The 12,364-nt window shown below is 43.5% G+C and overlaps 1 protein-coding gene across 11 annotated transcripts in view; it reads left to right on the forward strand.

Moving 5' to 3' along the window:
- The window catches only part of LOC135054110 (cell surface glycoprotein 1-like), a 46,725-nt gene that overhangs the window by 17,175 nt on the left and 17,186 nt on the right, over positions 1–12,364 (forward strand). For 10 of the 11 annotated variants that reach the window (XM_063957537.1, XM_063957543.1, XM_063957541.1 and 7 more), the window contains one exon: positions 259–342. The exons of the other annotated variant lie outside the window; for it this stretch is intronic. In XM_063957537.1, the coding sequence (XP_063813607.1) occupies positions 259–342 (84 nt within the window). The remainder of the gene's footprint in view (positions 1–258; positions 343–12,364) is intronic. 11 annotated transcript variants of the gene reach the window in all.

Raw genomic sequence — 12,364 nt, forward strand, 5'->3', positions numbered from 1 at the left:
GTTCCAGCTCCATGTGAGAAGGTAACAGGCATCCATGTGTGCTGAGACAGGCATTGCCTAAAAGTCTTTGCCTTAGAGCCAAGTCAAGGGGTGAGGTCATGCAGGGCTGGATTAAGGGCCTCTTGTGTCTGGGGCTGAAGATGTTCAAGGGCCTATTATGAGAAGCAGAGGGGCCATTCAGACCCCGTACAGTATCAGCCCAAATGTCTCCCTAAATATGTAAAAGTATAAAAATTGCATAATTTTGTGTGTCAACAGTTGCCATCTGTCCGAGGCCCGAGGACGGTGCCATTGTTTCACCTGATATTCCAGTGCCAGAGAACGATGCCCAGTCCACACCTGGTAAGTCTGACACACTCCCTGCACCCATGGAAGAGACTTGTTGGACTGTTCCTAGGAAGGGTCTAATTCTTTAGACTGATCCTCTGCTTCTGGGGGACATCTGGAGCAAGTGCAAGTGACATGAGCTTGTGCTGTAGTTCCAGCTCCATGTGAGAAGGAAACAGGCATCCATGTGTGCTGAGACAGGCATTGCCTAAAAGTCTTTGCCTTAGAGCCAAGTCAAGGAGTGAGGTCAAGGGAAACTAATCTCTGCTAAGCTGGTGACGCTGCCTTACATTGCAACTATAGAGCGCTTTAGGGCACGTTAGTAGGTACAGTATTTGCAAATACAGCAGGAACTTTAAGGGAAAATAACCACCAGCTACAAAGCAAGGAATAAACTATCAACAACACCAAATAATTTATTCAGAGATAAAAGAAAATTCCCTAGGTGGAACCATGCAAAGGATCACAGAGCCATGCGGCTGTATGGTCTTGTGTATCATTCCCTGAGGTCCCTTTCTGTCGCAAAACATCCCAGTTTCTGCTGCCGCTGGGTTACTCACCATAACTCCCAACATGACCCACTCCAGGAGGGACACAATGCTCTGCTTCTGGACTTTTCTCTTAATTTATGATTGCCGGCACCTGTTTTGAACAGGTTAATGGCTAAGGAAGGTGTTTTACCACAGACGATGACAATCACAATTTAAGAGGGAAGTCCTGGAGCAGAGCATTCTGTCCCTCCTGGAGAGTGTCATGTTGGGAGGTATGACTCACCTGTCACCCCATTCCTGATTCCGGCTCCTCAGCAAGCATGTCGCATCTGTCCATATCTTGCAGGTCAGGATATCCTGCTTGGCTGAGTTTCTGGTCTAAGAAGTCTTATCAGCATACAAACTGCAACACATTCAGTTTAGGTATGGGACTGAGACACTAATTGCTAAATCTCCCTACAGGCTGATTATGCACCTGAGAGTTCTTCTGTGCATTTGCAAATTCCCGATTGCAGCAATGCTATCAGTCCCTTAGAGCCTGCTGCTGCCCAGGGTGCACCCCAGTATCCCTATGTGTATCCCATGAGTTTTCCCTCCATCTCCAATTGCTGGTCACCACCATGTTGGTCCAGTCAGGTGATTGCCCAAACTCCAATGGGAGACCAGTATGCGGTTGTCATGAACCTGACCGTATTTCTCATGTTTGGTGACTTACTTCTGCCATCTGTCCTGGAGCCTGCATCTTTTCTGCTCACTGGGATAAGCAGTTTGCCAGAACCATGAGTTTCCTGAGTGCTGAGTTCTTTGCCTGGAAGGTGAGAGTTAACGAGCGGCACCTGTGTTGATTAACCTTCTGTGTGATTACTGAATTCAGCAAGTCTCTCTATGCTGTGCCAACACGGCAATCATTGTTGTCATTATACTATATGCCTCTCTGACTCCAGTGGTCACCAGATACATTCTCCACTGTGCTCAGCTCTCTGGTGTTTGGGCCTAAAAGCCAACATCCACTGCTCATTTTAGGAGTTTAGGCTTCAGTGTTTTTCTGGCCTTCTAGGCCTCACTCCACATCAGAGCCTAACCTGTAGTATTGACATGACAGGGTCAGATCACCTGACCACGAGCTATCCAATCCCATGCCAGCCTGAGACTCCTTGAATCACCTGACCCTGTTCACCAATCACCAAGGACCAGGAAGTATAAGTAAAGAGACTTGTCTTACAGAAGCTGCCAGTTCCTTGAGTCACACAGCTCAGTGTAAGCTTAGTAGCTGAGCTCCCTAAGAGGTCACACTATTACCTTAGTTCCTGTAAAACTCTGCTCTTTAGCTACCCAGACCGGATTACAGTTGTGTTACCAGATATATCCAGTCTCAGTCTCATCTTAAAGACACAGCCGCAGTATTCTTCAGTCTCGTCTTAAAGACACAGTCACAGTATTCTTCAGTTTAGTCTTAAAGACACAGCTGCAGTATTCTTCAGTCTCGTCTTAAAGTCACAGTCTTCAGTTCTTCTTCAGCCTCGTCTTAAAGTTACAACCACAGCCATTGTTCTTCATACAGAGTGCTACATCATCATTTTACAATTAACTCCATTCTTCAGTTCAGTCATTGGGGTAACCTCAGCCTCTGTGAATTATCGTTACTCCATTAACTCTAACTTTTGTACCTACTTCATCGTCCAGAGTCTTCCTTGAGCTCTTCATCTCACTGAACCCACAGACCAGCCAATACTCACACAGTCCTCCAGTTACCCGAATGGACCTCACATACACACCAGGTTCACAAAACTACAGTCATGACAGTAAGAACTGGCCACATGGATCCGGCCAAAAGTGTTTGTCTGACGCAGAACCTCCTAAGCAATATTGCAGGACGTTTGAAGGGTTTGGAGTTGACTCAGTCTCTGCAGTGGAACTCCTCTAGATATTCTCAGACTCTCTGTATTCAGACTCCTGACCAACTGTGGATTCTCTACCAGATGTTAATACTGTTACAAGAACTTTTGACTAGTATCCTTTCTGGGATGCCTGAACTCCTCAGGTATACCACTGACTTAGTTGAGCCTGTTTTGTCTCATCCAGTTACTAAAGTCTCTTCCTCTGTGCAAGGAAAAGTTGTTCATCAGAGCTATCCATGGCCCAAGCTCTCTAAAGCTGAACATTAGCAGTGTAGGGATCTACACCTCTGTCTTTACTGTGGATATTCCAGTCATTTTGTTAAGGATTGCCTTCTTTGCAAGCCAGGAAATGGTGATAAATCTCAGTATTTTAGCGCTCCTGTCTGCAAGTCATCTTTAGTAGCTTATCCTGCTACTGCTGATAGGGGTGTCAAGATGGCTTATCAAAAAGAGACTCAAATTTTTGACTGGGGACCTGTGATTAAAAAACCCTATCCCAATTTGAGTGTCCAGAAAAGAATGTTCAAGCCACTTAAAGTCACAGAGGCGTCTGTTTCAGCAGCCCAAGGAGGGGCATCTGTTTCAGCAGCCCAAGGAGGGGCGTCTGTTTCAGCAGCCCAAGGAGGGGCGTCTGTTTCAGCAGCCCAAAGAGGGGCATCTGTTTCAGCAGCCCAAGGAGGGGCATCTGTTTCAGCAGCCCAAGGAGGGGCATCTGTTTCTGCAGCCCAAGGAGGGGCATTTGGGGCATCCGAACTTTCAGCATCAGAAAGGGTGTTAGACTCTGCAGCATCTGAGGAGTAATTTGCTTTCCTGACTCCAGGAGGGGTAATGTTCAAACTCTAGTAGGGGCATATGAGTATTCTTCTCAAAAAGGAGTTTCTGATCTGTCAACCCCAGGAGGGATGCTGGAAATAACCCTGAGAGAGGTGTCTGATTCATCAACCCCAGGAGGGGTCACCAGAGTTTCAGCCCCAAGGGAAGTATCCAGAGCCAAGTTCCCAGATGGAAATCTTTGTGCTACAGATGCAGTTATGAACTTCTGTTTTTCATCTTCAGAGAGCACCACCATGTTGGCATGCAGCATGGTTCGGGTCCAGGATCGTCTATCTGAACACTTGGATTCTACTCACTCTGGTTGCAGCCGGAATCTGCCTTCTTCGGTCCCAACCGATTCTAATTTCTCTGGACTCAATTCGGTTCTGTCCGTGGGTCCAGGGATTCCTCTGGTACCAGCCAGTTCAAGTTCATCCGGACTCAATCTGGTCTCATCCATATGTCCGGTTCAGCCTCCTTCGGTTTCAGCCGATTCATGCATCTTTGGATATAATCCGGTCCTATCTGTCAATCCGAAGACTCTGCTGGTCTCAGCCAGTTCAAGTTCATCCGGACTCAATCTGGTCTCGTCCATATGTCCAGTTCAGTCTCCCCTGGTTCCAGCCGGTCCAGCTATACTCCAGGTCCAGCCTGGTCAGTCCATTCCGGGTACAGGCGGTCCAGCCATACTCCAGGACCAGCCTGGTCAGTCTCCTTTGGTTCCAGCTGATTCAAGTATCCTCAGATCCAATACGGTCCTACTTGTCCATCCAAAGACTTCTCCAGTTTCAGTCTGTTGAAGCTCCTCTGGGCTCAAACCGGTTCCATGCATTGGTCCGAGTAAAGAACTTTTGTCAGTTTGTCCCAGTAAAGGACTTCCACCACCTAGTTCTAAAATTAGACTTCGGTCTGTCTCTGATTCTGTTCCCTCATCTTCAAGCTCTGAGTACACAGCTACGCAGGAAACTAATATTTCTTCTCATCGATGTCAGGATAATTCTGCTGTAGCATCTAAAGTCAATAAAAATACCAAGGCTATTAACTTAAAGTCAGAATGTGCACCTCAGTCTAAGGTTGTTTCAATGGCATCTGTTACCTTGAGTCCAATTTCATCCTACACCCATTCTTCAGAACATTCATCCAATGCTCCGTTTTCTGATCCATCACTTTCTAAGCAAGAACAAGCCTTGTTGGATCAATGCATCAAAGATTTCAGGAATTACAGGAACTGGAATGCCTCAGAGACAGTTCAGAGACAACAAGCTACTAATTTAAGGATTGGTTTTGTTTCCTTTGACTCTACTCCAGATTCCTCGTGTAGCTCCAAGTTCACTGAATCATTGTATGCCTCCGATGTCGTTACTCCTAACGAAAAGATACCCATGCTCACCTTGGACTCTGACTCTGAAAGTGAATATGTTGACGACTCTGTTTATGTTATGGGAGATCCTGTAGTTCACAGTTATGTTTTGATGCATGAGGAGGTTCCAGAACTACTAAAAAGGTCTACAGGTCTCTGTATGAAAGGACCCCGCTATAGAGCAAGATGTAATTTAAGCCTCAGTGGAGTGCTAGCTTCGAAAGCCCAATCTTCTCGCACTTCAAATCCAGTAAAGGAGCTTTCTACAGTTTATTCCTTAGTCCTTTCAGATGAAGGCAATTCCAGTTTTGTCAATAATGGGTGGTCTACCTGTTCAGAAGTTGATCGGGAAGACTTCTAAGGAATCCAGCTTGAGTTTTGTTTAAAGTCCCTCTGTTTTCCACTTTTCTGAATCTTTGTGTGCAAGTTATTCTTCAAATTCCTCTAGGTTTCATGATGGGTGTCAGGAGTCCACCCTTGAAGAGGGGAGTACTGTCATGAACATGACTGTATTTCTCATGTTTGGTGACTTACCTCTACCATCTGTCCTGGATCCTGCATCTTTTCTGCTCACTGGGATAAGCAGCTTGTCAGTGCCATAAGTTCCCTGAGTGCTGAGTTCTCTGCCTGGAAGGTGAGAATTAACGAGCGGCACCTGTGTTGATTGACCTTCTGTGTGAATACTGAATTCAGCAAGTCTCTCTATGCTGTGCCAACACAGCAATCATTGTTGTCATTATACTATATGCCTCTCTGACTCCAGTGGTCACCAGATACATTCTCCACTGTGCTCAACTCTCTGGTGTTTAGGCCTTAAAGCCAGCATCCACTGCTCATTTTAGGAGTGTAGGCTTCAGTGTTTTTCTGGCCTGCTAGGCCTCACTCCACATCAGAGCCTAACCTGGAGTATTGGAATGACAGGGTCAGATCACCTGACCATGAGCTAGCCAATCCTGTGCCAGCCTGAGACTCCCTGAATCACCTGACCCTGTTCACCAATCACCAAGGATCAGGAAGTATAAGTAAAGAGACTTGTGTTACAGAAGCTGCCAGTTCCATGAGTCACACAGCTCAGTGTGAGCATAGTAGCTGAGCTACCTGAGAGGTAACACTATTACCTTAGTTCCTGTAAAACTCTGCTCTTTTGCTACCCAGTCCGGATTACAGTTGTGTTACCAGATATATCCAGTATCAGTCTCGTCTTAAAGACACAGCTGCAGTATTCTTCAGTCTCGTCTTAAAGACACAGTTACAGTATTCTTCAGTCTCATCTTAAAGTCACAGTCATTGTTCTTCATACAGAGTGCTACAGCATCGTTTTACAATTATCTCCATTCTTCAGTTCAGTCATTGGGGTAACCTCAGCCTCTGTGAATTATCGTTACTCCATTAACTCTAACTTTTTGTACCTACTTCATCATCCATAGTCTTCCTTGAGCTCTTCATCTCACTTATTCCCACAGACCAGCCAATATACACGCAGTCCTCCAGTTACCCGCATGCACTTCACAAACACACCGGGTTCACAAAACTACAGTCATGACAGCGGTCAACAGACGCCCGCAGCCTATCCCTGATCAGCCAGGGGTATAAAGAGTATTTTTGAGAGCCAGTACAATGTTGTCCACAGACTAGCTGTGTGCTAGGGAGCGCCTACAGATTCTTGTCTTTCCTAGTGAAACCAAGTGCAGATTACCTTTCTGCTGCACTCCTGGCTCTCTATTGGCTCTCATCTGATATCTTGCACCATTGGTTCTAGTCTGATATCTTGCACCATTGGTTCCAGTCTGATAACTAGTACCATCAATTCCTTTATGGTGCTCCTATTATTCTTGTTTCATCATGGTGTTCTGGCATCTAATACTATCCTGGTTTCTGCTATCTCATTCCATCTGCATTTTTCTGGCACTAGTACTAGGAAACATGGTCAGAGAACCGCAACCTACTCAAGATCACCGGCACATTAGACTCAGCACCTCTGTACCGTGTCAGTGAATTCCCACGTACCAGTCAGCATCCTCACTTATTACACATCCAGTCTGTCTCCATTTCGGGTACTGCATCATTCCAGTGACTTCAGCTGTCAGACGCTATCTGCCTGTATCTGTGGGCTCAGTATCTATCCACTGGTTCCGTCAAGACTCCGGCTGTTCCATCAGTGCCTCCAGCAGCCACATCTTGCTCACCAGTTTGCTCACCCAAACACCATCTATTCTTGTTCTTTACCCGTGAGCAGGAATTATTGTACGGTAGACCTTCCAACTTTCAGCCTCTCGCCCTAGATCCCAATCCAGCCAAATACTCCTGTCCGGTTCCACAGACAAAGCCAATCATGACACTAAGATTAAAGGTCAAGGTGGAGTGGTAGATGTAGAACCTCCCAAGTTTAGTAAGGCCTTTCTCCCTGTCCCACACAGAAGACTAATATGGTGGCTGAATCAATAAGATGTTGGGTAAGAGGACAGATACTGTGGCAGAAAGTTGTAGTAAATGGAGAGCATTTACAGGAGTATTTACAGTCTAGATTAGAAGCTCAAGGATCTGCACTTATTGGTGATATTACTAGTGGTAGTAAAGATAAAACCCTACCTTGTGCAGGTGACACGAATATGTGCGACAGGGATGACACCCCCCGGGGAGGACCAAATGATAGATGATTATGTAGATTTGATGAATGGTCAAAAGAGTGGCAACTACAGTTTCAGGAAAAGAAAGAAAAGAAAACGTGTCGACTTTTTGCACCTGTCGACTAAATGCATGTTGACCATATGGGGTCGCCATATTATCTGGAACCTGTTACGTGGTAGGGAGAGGCTCTAGCAGCAGAGATAGAGGTGGTGAGGCTGTTGGTGAGACACCAACTGGATCACTGTCCTCGGTCCTGGAGGCCATATCTCCAGAAGAACACCAATTACAGAACAATGGTCACTGATATGGTGTATATCCCAAAATGTATCAGGAAAGACTAAGGAGTGTATTGATCATCAAACTGCTATTATTATAATAATAAATACGCCTCAACTCGCAATGAGTCTATGAAAATGACCACTAGTAAAGTGGGGTGCCAGGACAGAGCTTCTGAAAATGTGCTGTCTTGTTCAAGGGCTATGTGCAAGAGCATAGCTGCCACTATCACTTTGCTTACGGGTTTGACCTGGCGCACATACTACATAGAAAAAAAAGGCATTTGGTTTCCCCAAGCACCCTGAATGATAACAGTAACCAGATATAAATCCCACATAATAGAATTCAGAGATTTTCGTTATACATATTTGCGCAAATGTGTGGTTAAGCCCCAAAGCCGCATCAAGGCGTCTCTGTATATTTTGGGGCCCTAGCGCTATATCTAGGTGCAGGGTGTGGCACCCCAAAACACCAGCATAAGCCAGAAAACCCAGCGTAGCATACCAGTGAAAAAAACTATAGTGTTAATAAATTAGTATTTAGGAAGCCAAAGCTATAGAGACACTATATTAACACTATAGTTTTTTCACTGGTATGCTACGCTGGGCTTTCTGAGCTTGTCCCCACATTCAATCTGTCTCAAAATCATGTTACAAACATCTAAGAAACATATCATTAATACGACTTATTTTACATAAGACACATCAAAAACTGTAATCCATGCACTCATTATCTCCCGCATTGATTATTGTAATAATCTTCTGACTGGTCTTCTCAAAAATAGGCTCTCACCACTACACTCTATTTTGAATGCGGTTGCAAGGCTCATTTTCATCGTTAGACATTCATGATATGCGGATCCACTCTGTCAGTCCCTCCATTGGTTACCGGAACTCTACCGTATTAAATATAAAATCCTTTTACCTACATACAAGGCAATTAACCAAACTGCACCAACATACATCTCTTCACTTATCTCAAAATATCTCCCTACCTGACCTCTCCACTCTGCACAAGATTTACGTCTCTCATCCACACTCATTACTTGCTCCCATTTAAAATTACAAGACTTTATCCAGGCTGCGCCCACTCTGTGGAATGCCCTCCCACACATAATAGGACTTACCTCTAGTCTCCAAACCTTCAATCGTTCCATAAAAACTCCCCTCTCCAGACAAACTTATCAAATTCCAGATCCACCTACATAATCTTCAATGCCTCCCTATCTTATATCCCCTCTGTACAGTCCACACATAATCGCTCATATTTTATCTTTCTTCACTTTCACACCCTCCTGACCACCCTTGGCCAACATTGCTATGTGACCATATCATACAGCCCATTAATAACCTTTGCAATATGGCGGACCATTATGCAATAGGTAGCATCTATAGAATTTGTCGGCAGATAAGAACCACTTGGCCCATCTAGTCTGCCCCTTATTTTTATTTTATTTTTTATATTATTTTTTATCACTAACCTTATTTGATCCTTATTTCTTTGTAAGGATATCCTTATGTCTATCCCATGCATGTTTAAATTGCTCTACTGTCTTAGCCTCTACCACCTCTGATGGGAGGCTATTCCACTTGTCCACTACCCTTTCTGTGAAATAATTTTTCCGCAAATTTCCCCTGAACCCCCCCCCCTCCAGTCTCAGTGCATGTCCTCGTGTCCTATTGCTTCTCTTCATTTGGAGAATGTTTCCCTCCTGGACTTTGTTAAAACCCTTCATATATTTGAAAGTTTCTATCATGTCCCCCCTTTCTCTTCTCTGCTCCAAACTATACATATTGAGATTTCTTAGTCTTTCTGGGTATGTTTTGTGATGTAGGCCATGCACCATTTTAGTTGCCCTCGTTTGTACAGTTTCTAATGTATTAATATCCTTTTGAAGATATGGCCTCCAGAACTGAATACAGTATTCTAGATGAGGCCGTACCAATGACCTATACAGTGGCATTATTACTTCTTTCTTTCTGCTGCTGATTCCTCTCCCAATGCAGCCAAGCATCTTACTAGCCTTCCTCATTGCCTTGTTACATTGCTTACCTGCTTTTAAGTCATCTGAAATAGTGACTCCTAGATCCCTTTCCTCCTCAGTAGTTTCCAGTATAGTGCCATTAATACTGTATTTAGCTTTAGGATTTTTGAGACCCAAGTGCATGATTTTGCATTTTTTGGCATTAAACTGTAATTGCCAGACTCTTGACCATTCCTCTAGTCTACCTAGATCCTCAATCATTTGTTTTACCCCACCTGGTGTGTCTACCCTGTTGCATACCTTTGTGTCATCTGCAAAAAGGCATGCTTTCCCTTTAATGCCATTTGCAATGTCACCAATAAAGATATTAAAAAGCACTGGTCCAAGTACAGATCCCTGGGGTATTCCACTGGTAACATTTCCCTCTTGCGAATGCACTCCATTTACCACAACTCTCTGTTTTCTATCCTTCAACCAAGATCTTATCCATTCAATAATCCTAATATCCAATCCCAAACTTTCAAGTTTATTTAGCAGTCTGCGATGTGGAACTGTGTCAAAAGCCTTACTAAAGTCTAGATAAGCTATATCCATGGCTCCACCTTTATCCATCACTTTAGTCACACAATCAAAAAAGTCAATAAGATTTGTTTGACATGATCTCCCCCCAGTGAATCCATGCTGTTTGGGATCCAGTAAATTGCCGGATTTCAGATAATCTACAACTCTTTCTTTTAAGAGTGTTTCCATCAATTTCCCTACTACTGATGTAAGACTCACTGGTCTGTAGTTGTTTGCCTCTTCCTTGCTTCCACTTTTGTGCAGTGGGACTACGTTTGCTCTTTTCCAGTCCCCTGGAATTTCTCCTGTAGCTAATGACTGGTTGAATAATTCTGTCAATGGTGCTACCAGCACCTCTTTAAGTTCTTTTAGTATCCTTGGATGTATCCCATCTGGCCCCATAGATTTGTCCACTTTCAGCTTTGAGAGTTCTGTTAGGACCTTCTCCTCTGTAAATGTACTTGTTTCATTTTCCTGAATATCCCTGCAACTTAACTGTGGCCCCTTCCCCTCTCTTTCAGTAGTAAATACTGAGCAAAAATAATCATTAAGATGATCTGCTATTAAATTGTCTCCTTCAACAAGACTCCCAGTGTCCGTCTTTAGTTTTATAATTCCGCCTTTTGTTTTTCTCTTTTCACTTACAAAAAAAGTTTTGCCTCCTTTACCCACTGACTGGGCCATTTTCTCCTCAGCTTGTGCCTTTGCACATCTGATTACCTTCTTTGTCTCCTTCTGTCTAACAAGATACAGGTTGAGTATCCCATATCCAAATATTCCGAAATACGGAATATTCCGAAATACGGACTTTTTTGAGTGAGAGTGAGATAGTGAAACCTTTGTTTTATGATGGCTCAATGTACACAAACTTTGTTTAATACACAGTTATTAAAAATATTGTATTAAATGACCTTCAGGCTTTGTGTATAAGGTGTATATGAAACATAAATGAATTGTGTGACTGTAGACACACTTTGTTTAATGCACAAAGTTACAAAAAATATTGGCTAAAATTACCTTCAGGCTGTGTGTATAAGGTGTATATGAAACATAAATGCATTCTGTGCTTAGATTTAGGTCCCATCACCATGATATCTCATTATGATATGCAATTATTCCAAAATACGGAAAAATCCCATATCCAAAATACCTCTGGTCCCAAGCATTTTGGATAAGGGAGACTCAACCTGTATATATTTTTGTCTTCATTATTTTGTGTCTGCTTATATTTCCTAAAAGCCATCTTTTTTGCTCTCACAATATTTGCTACTTCTTTTGCAAACCACACTGGCTTCCTTTTCCTTGTGTTTTTCCTAACAGTTTTGATACAAAGGTCTGTTGCCTTCAATATTGCACATTTGAATGTTTCCCACCTCTCCTGCACTGTTTCCAAGTTCCTCCACTCTGCCAAAGAATCGCTTACACATTTTCCCATCCCTACAAAATCAGCCTTCCTAAAATCCAACACCTTTATTTTTGTATGGGACGAGTCAGTCTCTGTCTTAATGCTGAACCATACTGCTTGATGATCACTGGATCCCAGGTTTTCACCCACTTTTACGTCCAATGCCTATTTCCCTATAGAGTGTAAGTATGCGAGCAGGGCCTTCCTACCTCTATGTCTGTCTGTTTTTACCCAGTTTTGTTCTATTACTGTTGTTCCAATTGTAAAGCGCAACGGAATATGTAAGAAACTGTTAATAAATAAATGATTGCCGCTTTAAAAATACGGGCATACCTGCACAAAGTCCCGTACAGCCTACAACTCGCAGACTATTACATTTCATTCTAAAATTGGAGAGGGATCAAGATTCGGAGAGATTTCAGAAAGAATAAGTTCACCAACAGGGTAGCAGACAGGTGGACTAGCCTTCCGATTACAAGTGGTATATTGTGATGACAACACAATCTATTCACTTCTGAAGTTTATTTGATTAAGTCCTAACACAAAGTTTTATGTGAAGTTGAGCGAGACTGATAAAATGCCGATATCTCACTTACCCCAGTGGTTCCCAAACTTTTTTGT

The sequence above is a fragment of the Pseudophryne corroboree genome, chromosome 1 (assembly GCF_028390025.1).
Source record: "Pseudophryne corroboree isolate aPseCor3 chromosome 1, aPseCor3.hap2, whole genome shotgun sequence".
Classification (NCBI taxonomy): domain Eukaryota; kingdom Metazoa; phylum Chordata; class Amphibia; order Anura; family Myobatrachidae; genus Pseudophryne; species Pseudophryne corroboree.